Consider the following 20,127-nt stretch of genomic DNA (forward strand, 5'->3'; position numbering starts at 1 on the left):
AAGATACATTACTAACCGTGTCTCAAACTATAAACCAAACCATCCTCTTCAGTCCTCCAAAGGCCTCCTGCTCTCTACTTCCCATGTCATCTCCTCCCATGCTCGCCTCCAGGACTTTTCCCAAGCTTCTCCCATTCTATGGAACTTCCTACCCTAATCTGTCCAACTATCTCCTAACCTATCCACCTTTAGACGATCCCTGAAAATCCTTCTCTTCAAAGAAGCCTATCCTGCATCTAACTATTACACTGTTATTACTTTCTCCAACAGCTCATCCCCCACAGCTTTTACCTTTTGTATCACTTGATCCTCCCTCTTATATTGTAAGCTCTAACAAGCAGAGCCCTTTGATTCCTCTTTTACCAAATTGCATTTTAACTGTAATGTCTGCTTTCATTTTGTAAAGCGCTGCGCAAACTGTTGGCGCTATATAAATCCTGTATTATATTAATAATAATATTAATTAGAACAGCAGAATACTCTTTATAACAAAGCTGGTCATACATGTAGGGCCAACTTTACAATAAGTTACTAGAGGGCTTGCGTTTAGTAGAGTAGAGAAAGAGAGAGCTGCACCAAAGCACATTATTTACATTCTGTGTCTACAATGAGCTGAATGGAGAGATGGCTTAGGGGCTGCACAAGACTCTCTGCAACACAGACAGCATATTGGTTTTTCAGTCTACCGGGCATTTGAGTGGCAAGCTTAGACTGTAAATGGCAGAGTGAGTTGTCAGATTGTGAATATATAGTTGACCAGACCTCAGATCTGGCAACTAGGCAGCAGCCCTAACATAATAACTTCCCTCAGTATCTACAATTTTTAGTGGTTCCTGTAAAGGTGCAATTATTTTTCTCTGACAGTATACAAAACAGGTGTGTTGTTTCTGTCAAAACTGACATCACCTTGACACAGAGGGAGTTATTTACTAAATCTGGAGAGTGCAAAATCTAATGCCGCTGTGCACAGAAACCGATCAGCTTCAAGGTTTTATTACCAAAGCTTAATTGAACAAGCTGAGGTTAGAAGGTGATTGGCTACCATGCACTGCCACCCCCTCAAACTCCTCAATCAAAGTAGAGTGATGTGTTAAGTAGCCCAGAGATGAGTTGTGGGTTGAACAAAAAAAAAACCCCGATCTGATCCCCCCATCCACACTCTTGATGTGGATGGGGGAATTCTCCCCACTGCGTCATTGTATTATGACAGCAGGGAAACTTCCCTGTTGTCAGAATACACTGACCAGCCTTACAGGCTATAGCTTGCAACACTGATGGAGTGGGGAAAATCCAACAGGGCGGTTGTACACACAAAAGCTACAGGGCTACTAATTTATGTAATTATTTTTATATGATATATATAAATGTGATTAATGCCTCTGTATTAACCTCCAAGTGAGACTGGGGGATTGAAAGCCAGTGGAGGCATCATAGGAAACATCTAAATCATGCATCAATGTAAGGATCCCAAGGATAGAAGAAAATTACATCATACCTTTCATCAATACTAATTGACCTCTAGAGGCAAACAAGGTAATCTGGTCAGGCACAGCAAAGTGATTTTACAAAATATATTTGAAGTGTATGCATAGCTCTTTTCTAGAGTAGGGAAGGATTAAACCCCCTGTCATTTTATTCTTTTATTTATTTTGCTGTCTCCTGTATTGTTGGGTAATTTTCCTTCCACTTCCTGTCCCAGAGAAACAGAACTTAAAAGAAGGTCCCAAAAAGTCAGGGGGATTCCCCTTCTAGACAGTTGTCCCCAGAAACAGGTGTCCCCAATTGGAAGATTTCTTCTTACCTCTTGTTGGTCAACTCTGAAATTTTGCATTTCCCTTTACTTTCCCGATGACAATAAGTTACAATAATTGCAAGAAAAATAATTTTCCCAATGGGGACACATAAGAACTTGACAGAGGGCTAACCCTTCCTCATTCTGTTCAAAGCTTTAAAAAAAAAGGTGTTACCTAGAGATAAACTTTAACATCATATACTATTTACCCTGTTTTAATAATAAATGATATGTAATAAGAAGTAACAATAATGATATTGAACAAAGAATAAGGAACGCTGTACCAGTTTTCTGCATGACATTGAGATACTCTGGGGTTGACTTACTAAAACTAGAGAGTGCAAAATCTGGTGCAGCACTGCGTAGAAACCAATCAGCTTCCAGCTTAATTGAACAAGCTGAAATAATAAGATGATTAGCTACCATGCACAGCTACACCAGATTCTGAGTGTACCAGTTTTAGTAAATCTCCCCCTAATGGTCTATTTGCCTTTTTTAACAGTTAACACACAGTAAAACACAGGAACCATGTTGCAGTGTGTTGTGATGCAATTTCATTTCAAAATGCAGCCCTGCACTCTACTACAGTAGCAGGCAGCAAATTGGCACTGCAGTGCACCACAACGCACATGCTGTGCATTGTGATGCACTCAGTTATAATCAAGGGTCAATGTTTTAAGGTGTTCTGACAGCCCATTCAACACGCCTTAATGCAGTGCAACATAATGTATAATAATGCTTTACATTATAACACGTGTCAACACAATTCATAGTCTGAATGGGTAATGTGATTAGAACTTGGTAGATAAAACAAAACATCTACTTTCTGTTGACTTCTGGAATTGTTGTCAACTGTCATATTCATCAATATAACATGCAATTTTGTTAAAGAGACAGAAACAGTCCTCTCCCATTTGTATAAAATAACAATAACTATATATAGACATTTTTTATATAAAGAATAAGTTATTTACCGGTTGTCCCTTCTGTACAACAAAGGCAATTGCTTTGCTTCCCTTAAAAAAAAAAAAAGAGTTAGAAAAATACAGCATGGAAACTGGGTTGAAATGTATTTTTAAATATACTTACAACTGGTGAAAAAAATGAAACATTTACAGTATATACTGCTCATTGTATGGCCTCATGCACACTAGGTGTCAAGACACTGCTGTGTCCATGCACACATAAGCATCTACAGGTGTTTAGAGGCAGAAAAGAAAACCCAGGACTAGAGTGTTCAGGAGAGGAGTGTCTTGCTGAAAAAAAATAAAAAAAACACAAGAGGTGCCTAAACGTGTGTAAATGCACTTAAATGCTAGGCACAATTAGTGCTTGAGCATTCATTCATTTCAAAGGCCAAAATAAATTGATACAAGGGGCATTCAAGTCAAACTGAGACTTTTGTGTTTATATAATAAAATAACAAATTTCAAGGAGTGGAAACTGCATTTATTTTTCAACATACTCCCCTCCTACATTTATAAACTTCTCCCAGGATTTAACTAATGCCTAGAGACCTTCAGCATAGAAAGAGTTGCCAGTACGCCTGAACCATTCTAGAATAGCCTGCTTCACTTCTTCATTATTATGTTCACCATTCCCACAGAAAGATCACTCTCTTGCGCAATTTCAGGACACGCAATGCGTCGATTATCCAGAATCAGACATCCCACATGCTGAATGTTCACAGGAAAGACTGCTGTGGGCTGGGAACCACCACAGCCGGGATCATCACTGACCATCTTTTAAATGTTTACACCATTTAAATATCTTATTGTGGCTGAGTGTCTCATCATCGTACTGTGCTTGAAGTCTTCTGTAGATATCCACGGGTTGTATGCCTTCGTTCACAAGAAACTTCATCACCACACGCTGTTCCATGCACGCACTAACACTGTCTGTCATCTTGATTGGCCCACAACATGTGTGCTGCCTATTAGTAATAGGACACATTTGTCACTTACTACTGCATGTAGTACTGCCATGCTAGCATCCCTTTTTATACCTGCAAAATTAAAAGTCCTGGTTTGACTTGAACGCCCTTTGTATAAACTAATATATCCAAGGCCTTCTATCTACCACTTCAAGCATTACAAACTTGGCAGGGGTTTGAATTCTTACCTATTCAAACCTAAAAAAACCTTTTTTTCTCATCTCTTTACATGTAGCTTGGTAATCTTAATGTTTCATAACCTACAGTTGTCATTTATTTTATGTTACTCAAGAAAGCAGTGATTTCTAACTTTTTAAAGCCTACGGGAAAGTCTCCTGCAATTCAAAAAAGCAAAAAAGAAAAGAAAAAGCTGAATTAGCCTGTAACTAAGTACAATCCAGCACTAGAAGGTATACAGAAAATAATCAGAGAGCTAGCGATCCATCATAATAGAGTATGAAGCTTTTCAAAAAGCCCCCAATCCTTCCCTGCAGCCAGCCAGCTAACTTGTGACATTAACTACAAGTAAACTTTATTCTGAATACAGGGATGCTGTTAGGGGAACGAAACTTGCAAGAATAAATGCTGAAAACATACAGTGTAGGTTTTCCGTCAACAAGCATTGCACATGCAATAGGGACTTTAATCTTACAGATTCATACAGCTGGATTTTTAGTACTGAGGTGTATCATACCATGTAACAAACCCAACTAGGGATGCTACCATAGAACAGCATGAAAACTGAATTGAAATCCCAAAGAATGTTTTCCAGACCAGGGGCGGACTGACCATTCAGAAACTCAGGCACTGCCCGAGGGCCCGGGGTCAGTAAGGGGCCCCATGAGATGCCCCTGGTACCTTTTATAGGCTTTTTTGGGTGTGGTTTGAGTTTGGGTGAGCACTCAGGGGCCCCATGATCCCCTATTGCCCGGGGGCCCCATGAGTTGTCAGTCCGCCCCTGATCCAGACATATGCGATCCATTCTATATGAATCAAAAATTTAACGAAATTTTCATCATTCGGAGATTCGAATGTATCTGAATTTCCGAATCACAATAGTAACAAATTTCAGTGAATCTAAAATCTAAATTATAATGAAAGGAGTTATCCAAATTTGTATTTGAAAATGAATTCTAATTCCTAATGGAAACGTTGGAATAAATACAGTAAGATATAAAAGTGAAATAAGATGATTCCTACTTAGGCTGCTTTAAAGAATACAACAGAATGGAATGGAATATACAATAAAATAATAGAATAAAATAGAACAGAGTAGAATAGAATAGAAAGGAATAGAATAGAAAATTATGGAATATAAAATAAAAAATTAGACTATAAAAGAATAGGATAGAATAGAATATAACAGAAATTAAAGAAAAGAATATAAAAGAATAAAAGAGAATGGAAAAAATAGAATATTATAGTAGACTCAAACTGAATTTTGAATTGATTTGAAAATAATGAATATACAAAACTAATCAGAATATACAAAATTAACTCCAAAAATTAATCATTCTAACATAATGTATATGACCAAACGAAATTATTAACTAAGTGAACGAATCCAAAATGAAAAAAATTTTCTGTCATGCTCATCTCTAATGTTATCACCTCTCACCACAGAATAGTTATGTTAACCATTTAATGAACACATTACACCTTATTCAGCCCTCACATATTATGACCTGTGCTGAGAGACCCTTTATTAACCTTGCAGCCAGTGTCTTCCTAGTTCTCAGACCCTGCTGACAGATTAGTTTTGTGTGATTTGGAAACAATGCTGCAAAACTAGGCTTATCTGAGAGCAAATAGGGGCCCTATTCTGTATTAGTATAGTGTTTCTAATAAATTGCTGGGTGAGTTTTATGCTGCAGTGTTTAAAATATGATACAAACAATTTTGGCTTGTTAAAACTTACTGGTGGTCCTGGTGATCCAGGTGGTCCTGGTGGCCCCTGTAAAAACAATTCCATAAGGCAAGAAGGTTATTATTAAACAGGTGCTTGTTCCCATAACTATCACTGTGCTACACAGTTTCTGCATGTCAATGTTGTCCTTTTGTCTTTATACATAAAAGATTTCATGCACCCTAAAGTGCACCTGTGCCCATACTATGGATATTACACATATTCTTAAGCAGTAAAGCTTCAGAACGAGCACTTACTCACCTCTCGTGCTGCTTGTCCTTTGAAGAAGTTCATTTTTAAAGATTCTTAAAGATCACATAGACTCTGAAATTGGGTTTCAGTGAGGGTTTTTTTTTACAGCTTATGCAGGCCATACATGGTTGGAATTCCGAATGATTTTTTGTTCGAAAATCGAAAACGTTGTTCGCTGGGTAATCCTATGGTGCCATCAATGATTTCAAAAATCGTCCGACCAAGTCATAAAGTTCACCCCATATAATAGGCGAAACTTCTGTTCCTTCCAGGTCCGGCTTCATGCGCATATTCTTTTTGGAAAAATGATCCTGCGATTTGACCATCATTGAGTCGAAAATCGGTAATTTTTCACGAATTTTCCAACATGTCCGATCACCAAAAAGGGGAGGAACCATGAAAATCGGCCGGTGACATTGACCCACTAACAGAGCGAAAATCGGCCGATTATTCTTAAGTCCGATTTTCGAACGAAAGATCGGTCGAATTTTGACCCATGTATGCCTTAAAAGCATCTACTGTTTGTTTACATTAGAAGGCTGGCAGGATGCCAAGATTTTATCTTTAAAGGAAAAAGCTAAGATTTCTGTGTCTCTGGTATGAATTTCGAAATGTAATTTCTTCACAATGCCTACAACCGCAGAGGTGACTTTTTTGAAAAGTGCTTTTACTGCTTGTTCAGAATATGCAAACACTTTAGTGTGCATAATTTTGGAACAGGTTCATTGCATTCATTGCAAATTAAAGCTGCAGAAAATATAAAAAGTAGCCCATTAAATGTAAAAGTATAAAAAAAAAAAAAAAAAAAAAAACTTTTGCAGCAATACTCACCTTCAATCCAGAGCTTCCCCCCTTTCAATTTCTTTTTGCAACTATAGGTTGCGATCTTCTGGGCTGAAGTATGCTTATCGTCATTCAAATTATCTCCTCTCAGCTCAGGCTATCGTGGACCTTTTCCCCTGGGGGCATCGTCATGCCCTGAGCTTACTATGCAACTGTATGTAATATTATTAGACGAAAACTGCTCAGAGCAGGAGAAGGACGTACCAGTACTGCTGCCAGAAAACAGAAAGTAAGGACCTGTGACCTGCGGCTAGGCAGCAGACTGCTGGAAAGGTATGCATGCTTTTATTTTTTTAAATTAATTATTGTAGGGGGCCTTAGGAAGTTGGATGGGGAATGGGGCAGAGGGTGAGTTCTTTAAGTAAACATGAAGTTTGGCTTTAAAATAGAAATAAAATAGCATATTCTTTTGCAGAACTGCTTGTAACATCAGTTCTAAAATTCCCAGGCTTATTCCGAAAGGGTTTGTCAAGTGTTTTGCCCTATAATGACGAATCAGTTGGTTTATGTTGGTTAATGCACCTGTAACTTGGACTGTAGCTGATAACTGCTATGGAACCTCTTCCTTTGTTGCTGCTTTATGATTCTTCTGCAGTGTGAACAGGGTTAAACTGTTAAATAATGCAGAAGTGCAGTAGCCATCTTTAAGGAGCCCACCTGCAGTGTTTGTCTATGGAGCTTCTCCAGTGCAGGATTCAGCCATCTTGGCTGGGTCTGGATTGATATTGGAGGACATGATCAACTGATGCAACAAGCAAAGAGAAATGTGTCTGCAGGCTACTAAGAGGAAAAGAGAAGACTTGAAGTCTTAAAGCTAGCAAGGGGGTCAGAAAAAGACTGGGCTGTTGCTGATGGCTGCAAACTCTTTTAAAACATTCATAATATGGCCTGATTTCACAAACCAGGAGGCTTTCAATTTCAGGAGCAGATTAATAAGCACAATGTTTACTCTGGTCACTCCTCATCCACTGGCTCCATTGTCATTTTTTGTTGTGTTAATATGATAATACCTAAATGTCATATCATAATTAATTGGAAAATATCATAGTTTTGATATAAATTTTATACTTAAAGTTTACATGTTTTTAAAACTATATTATACATCTGTATTCTTACTATTGATATCAAATATTCAATTAAAATGTTATTATTTATTAAGGAGCACCCTGACGCGCACAGCATTATGAGTTTTCTGCAAAGGGAGAACAGCAGAAGCTGTTTGCCTTTAGCCTCTTTCTGATAGAAATTCTCGTTTCGTACAGAGTAGCACTCCTTGGACTTGTGCAGAGTTGCCTATAAATTGGAGTTATTGAAAAGTTGCCTAATGCTCCAGTTTTTAACTGGATAAAAGAATACAAAACATTCATATAAAGCATATACTGTATATAGATATGTATTTTTTCTAATTACTTTAAAATCTAGAAAAAACAATACACATCCCCTGTAGGTTTAGCCTATTCATTTTCTGGTCTGTTTGTAGAAAACACACTATTGTCTTTATTGTACTTACAGGTAATCCTGGTTCACCCATTGGACCAATGAATCCCACTCTCCCCGGTGGACCATTGGGACTCTGGAAATGAAAAAAAAAAAATCAAACAGTAATTATATGGTAAACAAAACATAGAATAATTAAGTGTGCACATTCTTAAGAAAAAATTGCTCCTTGTTTAACAGCAGAAAAGTAGAAAGGATATTAATAAGTGCTGTGATAGTGTTGTTCTACTTTATCACATATGAGAAAATCATAAACAGATATTGCAGTATGACTTGGCAGTCAGCATTGTTATCTTGCAGAGACAGAACCGGTGTTTAATTTCCACTAGGGTCACCATCTTCAGTCTGTACACATACTCTGGGTATGAAGAACTCAACCTACAATCTGATAATGTCTTTAATACTTGTGCATGCTAATGTGACTGTATTTCAGATGTTTGACTGTAGATTGTAGTGACATACTGAATCATTATGTGTACTTTGTAAATGGGCATGAAATTTCATTGTATTTTAGAAATCAGTAAGCTTAGTAATAGCAAGTGTGTTGGTACAAAGAGAACATGTGTACATATACTCACCAAAGTAACACATTATTATCAAAGTACCAAAAACAAACATAGGCTGTATGAGAATGGGAGGAAACTAATTTTTTTTAGATTTATTAATTACAGGCACTTATATAGCACCGTCAATTTACGCAGCGCTTTACATATATATATTGTACATTCACATCAGTCCCTAACCCTCAAGGAGTGTACATTCTAAGGTCCTTAAGTCACATACATACACATACTAGGGCCAATTTAGACAGGAGCCAATTAACCTACCAGCATGTCTTTGGAGTGTGGGAGGAACCCACACAGGCACAGGAACATGCAAACTCCAGGCAGGTGGTGCCATGGTTGGGATTTGAACCAATGACCCAGTGTAGCCTATCTCTTTAGGTGTGCATATTTTACTCCTCTTTTGCTGAATTTTTGTACTGTAAAAGCAGAACTTGTGGTGCAATTTAATTTATGTAATTCATTTATACAGTCACAGCTCCCAAATATCTCTGATTTCGAGGGACTGTCACTGATTTGGAACAAAGTCCATCTTTCCTTCTCTTTTGTCCCTCATTTTGGTCTGATTTTCCTAGTGCCAAACCTTTCAATCAATTTCTAAATTGCTGCATTTTTAAATTTCAAAAGTATAAAAAAATTGTAGTGGTAAAAATAGCACTTCTGAGTTTAACTAATCTTTTTTTGTATAATTCTCCTTTAAGGGGGTGTGACAGGGGGCATGTCCTATGCCTACACATACTTTTCCTAATAGGTGTCCCTTGTTCCCATCGCAAAAAGTTGGAAGGTAAGTACATGGCTAGAAGATTCTACATCACTATATAAAGCATGCAGGCTATTCACATCAGTTCCTGTGCAGACCTAACACTACTACACCCATACGGACAATCTATGGGCAAAATAGCACACCAACAGACAAACCAAACAACACGAGAAGATAGAATATAGCTTCCATAGTGAGAACTGAACTCAAAACCCTACTGCAACAACAATGGACTAAACAGTACCCATGAAAACAGGGATGCTTTCCCAGTAAAACACATGTTTTTTTGTGGGTACTCACCCAGACAGAAGAAACTAAGCAGAGGGGAGGTAAAAAGCACAGGAAAGTGAAATCCCCACTATTTAGAGTTTAGGACAGAAGATTTTTTAATTTGTTGAAAGTAGGAAGAAGTGGAAAGAACAAGGAATTTATTGACATAACATAATGTATTCTCTTTCTTTAGTAGTAAAAGATGTACAAATACTCACTGGGTATCCTGCTAATCCAGGTTCACCAGGTTCACCCTAAAATGAAAAAAAGTCAGATAAGGTTATAAATCCATACATAGTTCAGTACTCTAAGGATACATTTTATTATGTGTATATCTGTATAGACACAGATGAGCAGAGTGATTTCTACAAAACTGATTTTATAACTTCTGCAAAATTCTGTGGGAACACTCACTTTCATGTGTTCATGTATTTCATGTGTTCTCTCTGATGAAAAAAATCTCCTACTCCTACTTCTAATACTTTTTAAACCATTGTTAGAAGATAAGGAGGTCTAAGAGAGTTGGAATTCATAATAGTTGATAACAGTGTAGTGTAGTGTTGATAAGTTGATAACAGTGTAGCGTTCTATACATAAATGTAGGCAGAGTTGGACTTTCATTATTGCAACGATAAAGTAAACTAGTGCTACTGAAAAGTAGAAGAAAAAAAAAGCAACAAAAGGGTGTTTTTTAAAACTGTATCTAATTGTTTAGCTATTTGGTTATTATTTATGCTCATCCAGTTATCTTCTTGTTTCTGTTTCTCTTTCTTCTTACTCTTTCTGCCATTAAAGGATAAGTTCACCTTTTAGAAAAAATAATAAATGCACATTTTTTGCAGGTAAAAAAATGTGCATTTATTTTTTTTTTTTACTAGGAGCTTGCAAAGCATTGCACCCACTATCAGCAGATCAGCAAATCAAGGGTGCAATCTCAGGCTCCTGCAGACTGTTAGTATAGCTGTCTGTCCATACTTCAAACAAGCAGGCAGTTACTGAGTGACAGGAAGCATTAATGAACTACTTAGAGTGCTCATTAGCTCCCTGGTCGATTATTATTGCATTCATTATTTTTTTCTGCAGGAGCCTGGAAAGCATTGCACCAGCAATCAGCAGATCGCTGGTGCCATGCAGGTCTCCTGCAGACCTGTCCGTATACCTGCTTGTTCATGCAGGATGTAAGAGCAAGTAGATATACTGACAGGAAGAATCAATGAACTACCACGGCACTTCACAGCGGATTGGTAGCTCATTGAGGACTGCAAGCTGACAGCCGCTAAGGCTGTCGGGACTTGTAGTTTTTCATTCACAGATGACTGTAAATGAGTGACGCGGCCATGTGAGTGGAGCCCCACACGGCCACTTTCTTTTACATTTGACAGTAAGCAAGGGAGAAGATCTCCCACTAGCTGTCAAAGAAGGGAATGGGAGGGGGGGGGGAGCAGGGGCCGGTCTGATCATAACATGTTACATGTTACACCCTGAATATGGGTGTAACATGTAACATGTTATGGAAGGTGAGCTTATCCTTTAATTTTTATATAAAGTTTCAACATGAGGTTGAAGGCTTCCCAACATTAAGATACTTCACTTTTTCAATCAATATTGACTATTTTTAATCCTTATGCTGCAAGCATTAGTAAATAGATAGGAACGTATATCATATTTACTTATTCTACACTTTTTTCCTACATTTCTTCAGTTACTTCCTGGTTTCCAAGCCTAGGCAAATGATGTCATACATACCAGGAGTCTTCAGGAGGGGCTTGAGCTAAGGGCAGATGGATTCCAGGAAGTACATGCTACATTAATCATCTGCCCTTAGTCAAGATGACCACTGCCAGAAATGTTTTTCAAAATGATTTCTTGGCAAAATAAAGCATGGAGACTTGAATAGATGGGCAAGTTTGCTTTGAATTTTAATAGTGAATTAAATAGCCAACACTCTTTATCACTGGGGCTGCTTTAACAGAGGGGGTTTGAAAGAGAAGAAAGTCCTCTCAAAGCATCGTGGTATGGGTTTCTTGTTTGGGGCAGATAAGGTGCAACCCAAGTAACCCCAAACAGTAGCCCATGTGGGGCCTACATTGAAGTGCAGGATCCTGTCAGTGCCATAATAAAGTGTGACTCTAATGTTAAATTATTAATAGCATCAATCACAAACTGCTTTTCATAATTACGCAGCAACTAATGAATTAGAACTCATGAACATTAAACATATGGAAGTAGACTAGGCTTGATGTTTTGTCATAAATATGTTACTTACTCTTATTCTTTTTATCATGTCTTCTGATATATAGAAGGGTTCTCCTTTCTGACCTTTGTTACCTGGGTTACCCTGTGAAATAAAGAAAATAAAAGTAAGCTCCACCACAACCCATTCTTTATGACCAATGAATAAAATGGTTGAAATAGCAATAGGGGGCCCCATGAGATGCCCCTGGTACCTTTTTCATAGGCTTTTTTGAGTTTGGGCAAGGACACAGGGGCCCCATGAGTTGTCAGTCCGCCTCTGTATAGTAACATCATCATGCAATGCAATTGGCCTATAAATTAACTGTAATATCAAAGAAGATCTAACTAGGCCATGATCAACAAAGTCTGTTGATTTAATATGTAATTCCAACTTGTGAAGAAATGTTATATTGTAAGGTAGGCAGTGAAACAAGCTTAAACGGTTGAATATCACCCTTTCCATTATTTGTACATCTTGTTTAAGCAGCTGCTGTGTACAAATTTTCCTTTTATTTTTCTTTGGGGGGGGGGCGGGTAGTTTGTTCTATAATCTTCAGCTGCTTTATAGCAGCACTAAATTAGTGAACATTTATCATTAGACACAACGGACATTTAAAAAGGCAGGAAAAGAGGTAAAGAATAAAACTGGTAATGTTACTGAATATCATTCCTACATTATCAAATCTGACAAAACAGTGCAGTTACAGTTGCAAGAAAAAGTATGTGAACCCCTTGGGATTACGTGGAGTTTAGCATGAATTGGGCATAAAATGTGCTCTGAACGTCATCTAAGTCACAACAATAGAAGAACACAGTCTGCTGAACATAATACTACACAAACATTAGATGTTGCCATGGTTTAATTGCACATAACATGTAAACATTCACAGTGCAGGGAGGAAAAAGTATGTGAGGCCCTAGCTTAATGACTTCTCCCAAAGCTAATTGGAGCCAGGAGTGAGCCAACCTTGACTCCAATCAGTGTGATGACATTGGATGTGTTGCTGACAACTGTCCTGCCCTTAAAAAACACACACCTGTTTTGGGTTTACTGGTTTCAAGAAGCACTGTCTGATGTGAACCATGCCTCGCAGAAAAGAGCTCTCAGAAGACCTACGATCAAGAATTGTTGACTTGCATGTAGATGGAAAGGGTTACAAAAGTATCTCCAAAAGCCTTGATGTTCATATGTCCAGGGTAAGACAGACTGTCTACAAATGGAGAAAGTTTAGCACTGTTGCTACTCTCCCTAGGCATGGTCGTCCTGTAAAAATGACTGCAAGAGCACAGCGCAGAATGCTGCATGAGGTAAAGAAGAATCCCAGAGTGTCAGCTAAAGACCTACAGAAATCTCTGGCACATGCTAACATTTTTGTTGACACATCTACAATAAGGAAAACATTAAACAAGAATGGAGTACATGGGAGGACACCCCGGAAGAAGCCATTGCTGTCCAAAAAGAATATTGCAGCACGTTTGAAGTTTGCAAAAGAGCACCTGGATGTTCCACAGCACTACTGACAAAATATACTGTGGACAGTTGAAACCAAGATTGAGTTGTTTGGGAAGAACACACAACACTATGTGTGGAGAAAAAAGGCACAGCACACCAACATCAAAACCTCATCCCCACTGTAAAACATGGCGGAGGGATCATCATGGTTTGGGGCTGCTTTGCTGCCTCAGGGCCTGGACGGATTGTTGTCATTGATGGGAAAATGAATTCCAGAGTTGATCAAGACATTTTGCTGGAAAACGTACGACCATCTGTCCGCCAACTGAAGCTCCGCAGAGGATGGGTGATGCAACAGGACAATGACCCAAAGCATACAAGTAATTCAACAAAACAATGGCTGCAACAGCACAGAATACGCCTTCTGGAGTGGCCTAGTCAGAGTCCTGACCTCAACCCGATTGAAATGCTGTGGCATGACCTTAAGAGAGCGATTCACACCAGACATCCCAAGAATATTGCTACACTGAAACAGTTTTGTGAACAGGAGTGGTCCAAAATTACTCCAGATCATTGTGCAGGTCTGATCTGCAACTACAGGAAACATTTGGTTGAGGTTATTGCTGCCAAATGAGGGTCAACCAGTTATTAAGTCCAAAGGTTCACATACTTTTTCCTCCCTGCACTGTGAATGTTTACATGTTATGTGCAATTAAACCATGGCAACATCTAATGTTTGTGTAGTATTATGTTCAGCAGACTGTGTTCTTCTATTGTTGTGACTTAGATGATGTTCAGAGCACATTTTATGCTCAATTCATGCAAAACTCCACGTAATCCCAAGGGGTTCACATACTTTTTCTTGCAACTGTATACTGTAAATGTTTCATTTTTTTATATGTTATATTTCATATGTTATAACATGTTACATCCTCCATATGTCTGGAAATGTTTTCTCCATACAGAGAATATACAGTACTTACCAAAGACCCCAAAGGTCCTCTTGGGCCTTGGAAGCCTGCCTCGCCAGGGTCACCTTTTGTTCCATTGCAGCCATCATGTCCTGGCTTTCCTCTTGAACCACCTTGCCCAACATGGCCCTTTGAATATTATTATAAAAATGTGTTATTAAATTTCTCAAAGTTTATTTAACAGTAAAAACTTCATTAAAAGTTTTAAAGTTACGATGTAATATAAAGAGGCAAAAGCTGTACCACAAATCAGTAAACGTACAGAAAGTAATATGTAAAGTAGTTCCATATTTGAATAGACCTCACAGAAACCATAGTCCATGACATTTGTATGCCTGTATTAAAAGAGCAAGCATCATCAATAATCTAGGTGTTTTTAAACCCACAAGAGATAGAAGAGAGAGGGAAGGAGGGGGAAAGTAGGAGAGAGAGGTAAGAATAGAGGAAAATGGTGGAGGCTGGAGGTGCCAGGGTGTTTAAGCGAAATCTATCCATGCGGACCAGATTTTGTCATATTTGGCTGGACAGCCTCTGCTCATATACAGTATGTCAAATAGTACATAGGAAGTGCAGATCTAAAGGCCAACCACCAGTCAATATAGGATGGCTGTGAGGAATGTTTCCTTTTAAGAAGAATTTATCTTCTAGCAAAGTAAGATGCATGAAAAGCAGCAATTTAACATGTGTTTAAATTAATAGATTGTAATAAATACCCAGCAATAGTACAAGAGGATGTGGTGTTAAGGGTAGCTTAAGTGCCTTGTACAGTCTGACAGTTTCTCTTTGAATGGGTCGCCTGTCTGAAAGGGTTTGAATGCCCACTCTCTGTCAAACAACTAGATCAGGAATAGTAGTTAGGAGAGGAAGCATAGGGTTGTCCTAAAGAGGGGTATTAGAGGAGCAGGTCTCTGTGACCATTTAACTATTGTCGCCTAAGCTTGAATTATTTTTTTTTATCGGTTGAGTTACAGCCAGGGAGGACAGGATGCTTGTCTCAAAGTTTTTACTATTATATAATATTACCTAGCAATAGTATATTGCTGCTAACACATCTGCTGCATTTGCTGATGGCTCTAAAATCCATGTGAAAGCAGAAGTGCTCACATTGGTAGGTTAGCATACAAAAATACAGAATACAGGACTTTTATTCCAATGCTCTGCTCTAGTGAACGCAATGGGGCTGATTTACTAAAGGTAAACAGACTGAGCACTCTGCGAGGGAATTTTCTCCAGAGCTTAGTAAATTAATCAAAGAACTGCTTACTTCCATTATTCAATCATGTGCAACCTAAAATGCTGTTTTTTGCAAGTGATTGGGTACTCTTTACAAAGTAAAGTTTCACCGCATTCACTAAGTTTCATGGAAAATATCCTTGCAGAGTGCAACTTCACATGTAAAATGAACAGTTTATTTGCCTATACTTAATCAACCCTTATTGCATTGATGTAGCACCCTCCTAGTCAGCTAGGGGAAGCTAGATCCTAATGGTTAGACAGGGACTGAATAGGAGCCCAGGTGTAATAGTTAGAGGGGTCAAATTTTGGTCAGGAGCTGGACGGCTCTGCAGACTCAGCTCTCCGAGACTTCCTTTGGAACTTTGGAGAAAGTTCTCGAAGCAGTGGGTGGATGTAAGGAGTGGCTGATCTGCATATTCAAGGTTGGCAAGGGGTCAGAATAGCTCTTAAATATGAGTAAGCCTGTTCAGTGCAAGGAGAGTTTGGGTGGAAGAGAGGAAGATATGAGGCTGAGAGCAGGAGGCTGCGAGGAGGCCTAGTGGTATGGGGCCTACCTGCAAGTCTGGAGCTGGACAGGAGAAAAACTCAGAGCTCACTGGCCCCCTGAGTGAGGACCACCTGTATGGCAGGGAAGGAATGGCCCAGCTGATAGGCATGGTAGCAGCCACCAACTCACAAGCAGGAGAGGATCTGAGTGAGTATATCAACACCCACTGGGCAGATAGGGGAAGAAACACTCTGGTGGGAAACCAGATTAGCCACTCACCAGTGACTGTTTCATCTTTTAAATTGACAGTAACCGGATCCCTTATTAAGGGACACCTCCAGAGTGCTGGGTGAAGAGGAGAAATTCATCTGGGGTCTGGGGTGGTACACTAAGAAGACTCTGGCTAGGCTATCCCAGTTCAAAATCCCCTAAATAAAATAACAAGACCTAAGCTCAAGAACTGATTTCTGACTCTGGATGCAAGTTTCTGTGAAGATGTGTGATGTCTGGATGTGCAGGACTATTGGGGACCCAAATCTTCTAGTGACCCCTAATGGGGTAGTGCAACATTAGTATTAATAAAGTGTACTGAAAACAATGGGTTGTTTATACACTTTGTTTACACTGGAAAGTGTAGCAAAATGCATAGCGAAGCATCCAAGTATTAATGAGCCCAATATGTTTATCCTCCTAATACAGAAACACATCAATATATATTTTTAAGATGAGGAGATGATAGATTTTATAGAGCAGAGCTTGAAGAACATGTGACAAAAGTTGCATACTTTGACAGGCTACTTCTAGGGAGCCTTGTCTAATTGGGAAAGATTTACTTGGAAATTGGATTAGATAAAGCCAAACTGGGAGTGTGGTATTTTTAGATTTAGAACTCTTATGTCCCCACAATATGTATACACCATGTACTATTTACAGGATGCGTTATAACCTAAATGCCAACTAGCTCTAAAGGATACATTTCTTTAGCTTTTATCCACTTTTGTCAGGCGTGTCGCATTGCTATACTTACAGGCACACCATTGGCTCCTGGAAAACCTGTGACACCGCTTTGGCCCTGCATAAAAAGGGGAATATTTATTAACATGAACCTATTGTTAAAGATATAACCTTCAATGAAAACATGCTTTCATACTAAAGAAAGAAATCTGCAAACTTACCTTATCTCCTGTTGGTCCAGAAATGCCTGGTTGACCTCTTTCACCTTTGTCTCCTTTACGTCCTGGTAAGCCTGCTATTCCAATGAGACCTGGTGGCCCAGAGGGACCTTGTGTGCCAAGAGACCCAGGTTGTCCCTAAAGAAAAAGTTATAATATAAATTAGTGATTTACTGTAAGTGAATACATAATTTCGCAGGAATATGAAACTTTCAAGATGTAAACAAAATTTAGAATTTTACTTCACAATTTTTCTTGGCTTTTATTCTAGTCTAACACCTAGTCAGACCTACAGTAATTTGGTTAGTATCTTATTGTCCAGGCTTAGAGCTAATGTAGATTTTGTTATTCACAGCATTCACTAATACATAGTGAATGCTGTGAAGTTAGTTACGATCTCTGCTACACGTCATGCTTAAAGACCATCTTCTGAACAGATTCATTTGTTCTACATGTTTCTGTAACATTCTCCCATTACACCAATGTTGACCAATGTTTTATCTGCAATGTACTATATCTATAATTATCTATAATATCCATAATTCTATCTATAAATAGCATTTCGGAAACAAAACAAAGAAGGTAGTAATATTAAAACATATCAGAAACTGAAGTATTCTAAAAATCTTAAAACTATGTTTATGGTTTTTTTTTTAATATAAAAATTTTCATTTGTGTGAAATGGGAAGTAAGTTGTAAAGGGATGAAATTTAACAATAAAATGCTTAAGAAAAATACTTTTTTGTAACGCTAAAATTATATTTATTAATTACTAGTTTTACTACTAAAGCCTCAGTGGATTGTCTCAGCTTTGGGAATGCAGTCAACATTGAATATCTCATTTCCTTGATAATGAGTCCACTAATGAGTCCACTCATCTCCAAGTTTGTAAGCTCATTTTATTTAAAAGTGTCCGAAATAGGGAATAAAAGAAAAACATTTAAAAAGACTATTTCCCTTTGCTCTTACTTCATAGATTCCTTCTGTAACTATCTTTCTTGCTATTAGTCCTACTGGTGTTTGTTTATATTTGTTCTCTGACATAGATAATAAATTAGAGTGGTATATGTATCATTTCCAATTCATCTCAGGGTCATGGTAGCTCATTCCATAGGGACATTACAATTTGTCTCTCCTTCATGTTTCATATGCTCACATAATCGAGTGTGTGCTATTTACATAGGGCTAGTGCATGCGATTTATAGCAATGCCATAATTTATTCCATGGGAACATCACAGTTTTTTCTTTTACACTCCATATGCTCACAAATTCAGATCCCATATAGCATATGCTGTTTCAAAATCCAACATCCCAAGTTGAAAAAATGGAATCAACAGGAAACTTATTTCAATATATCTTATTTTCCTTATTAGCATGTATCACTACAGCAGTAGTATACGAACAGTGTGTGTTTGCACATATGCACACGTATACTGTGATACCATTGCAAAGCACACGCTATAGCCATATTTATGTTCAGTGAATTTTTACAATGACCTTTTGTATGGTGAGAAAATTAGTTTTGATACAAAGGCCCGGAGACTCTGGCCTTTAGTAATAGCACATTATAAGGTTTTTTTTCTGTACACAATACACATTTAAAATAACTAACAAATGTCAACTACCACCCCCAATTTAATTTTTTTGTAAGTATACCACCACTTAGCTGGCATACATTTATACACTATAGCATGCTGGCCAACAAATTACATTTGCATCTCAGAGAACATTACAAATTACATTTGCATCTCAGTGTATGCTTTGGTTGCTCCATTGAGTACATTTGGTTGTTCTTTGTGTCATACATGCACATTTTCTTCAGTAAATCAGGCCTAAGGACCACAAAGATGAGCAGATCTATCATCTATTGCAACAGCACAAATGAGATCAGTTCCCAAGCCCTATGGCATTGTAAAAAATAGCTACCAGATATGCAGAGTGCACACCAAACAGCCCAAAAAGATTGCCTCATGCAGTGGTCACCAACCCATCAGCATCTGTAGGGTTATCAAAATTGTGTCACAAAGAGGGTCCCACACCAAGGGCACCTTTTGTTAATTGAAAGACATAGTGGAGATCTCAGATCACTTTCAGAAGTAGAACACTAGGCACAAAAACAAAAGCACAGCCTAGGTGTGGCTACTGGTGGTGGCCAAACCTCCTAACTGCTAGCTACAACTCAGTTAGTTGCAAAGCAGTACATCAGAGTCAGAGAGAACAGGCTGTACTGATGACACAAAGCTACCAGAGCTACCACTACCTCTGTCAGAGGATCACTTTACCTGAGAACAAAATGAGTACAGTATAATGTTAAACCTGTAACATCACTGGGTCTGGGGCCCATTCCCCCAATGCAAGATCTGATGACAAAAGACGGCTGCGCTCCACATTTCCACCCCTAGGACATTGAAGGCTACTGCTGTATTGTTTTCTGATAGAATACGAATCAGATGACCCTCCAGCTAGGAAGTCTAGTATTGTAGGGGCAACTAAAATTCTTGAAGTTCCAGAATGTTGATTCCTTGAGTATTTACTTGACTTACTTATTGTATTATTATTATACAGGATTTAAATAACTCCAACATTTTGTGCAACACTTTACAAAATGAAGGCAGACAGTACGGTTACAATACAATTCAATACAAGTGTAATCAGAGGGTCCTGCATGTTAGAGCTTACAGTCTAAAAAGGGAGGGTCATGTGATACAAAAGTTAATAACTGTGTGGGATGAGCTGGTAAAATAAAAGTTTTTTTG

The 20,127-nt window shown here is 38.3% G+C and overlaps 1 protein-coding gene across 1 annotated transcript in view; it reads right to left on the minus strand.

The window, feature by feature from the left end:
• The window catches only part of COL4A2 (collagen type IV alpha 2 chain), a 288,895-nt gene that overhangs the window by 120,225 nt on the left and 148,543 nt on the right, over window positions 1-20,127 (minus strand). The window contains exons 5-12 of the mRNA XM_089693591.1: window positions 17,374-17,508; window positions 17,226-17,270; window positions 14,488-14,604; window positions 12,083-12,154; window positions 10,035-10,070; window positions 8,237-8,299; window positions 5,644-5,679; window positions 2,767-2,808 (exon numbers count right to left, since the gene is read on the minus strand). Of these exons, the coding sequence (XP_089549717.1) occupies window positions 2,767-2,808; window positions 5,644-5,679; window positions 8,237-8,299; window positions 10,035-10,070; window positions 12,083-12,154; window positions 14,488-14,604; window positions 17,226-17,270; window positions 17,374-17,508 (546 nt within the window). The remainder of the gene's footprint in view (window positions 1-2,766; window positions 2,809-5,643; window positions 5,680-8,236; window positions 8,300-10,034; window positions 10,071-12,082; window positions 12,155-14,487; window positions 14,605-17,225; window positions 17,271-17,373; window positions 17,509-20,127) is intronic.

The sequence above is a fragment of the Staurois parvus genome, unplaced genomic scaffold (assembly GCF_062004578.1).
Source record: "Staurois parvus isolate SC_StPar_1 unplaced genomic scaffold, SC_StPar_1.0 ptg000634l, whole genome shotgun sequence".
NCBI lineage: Eukaryota > Metazoa > Chordata > Amphibia > Anura > Ranidae > Staurois > Staurois parvus.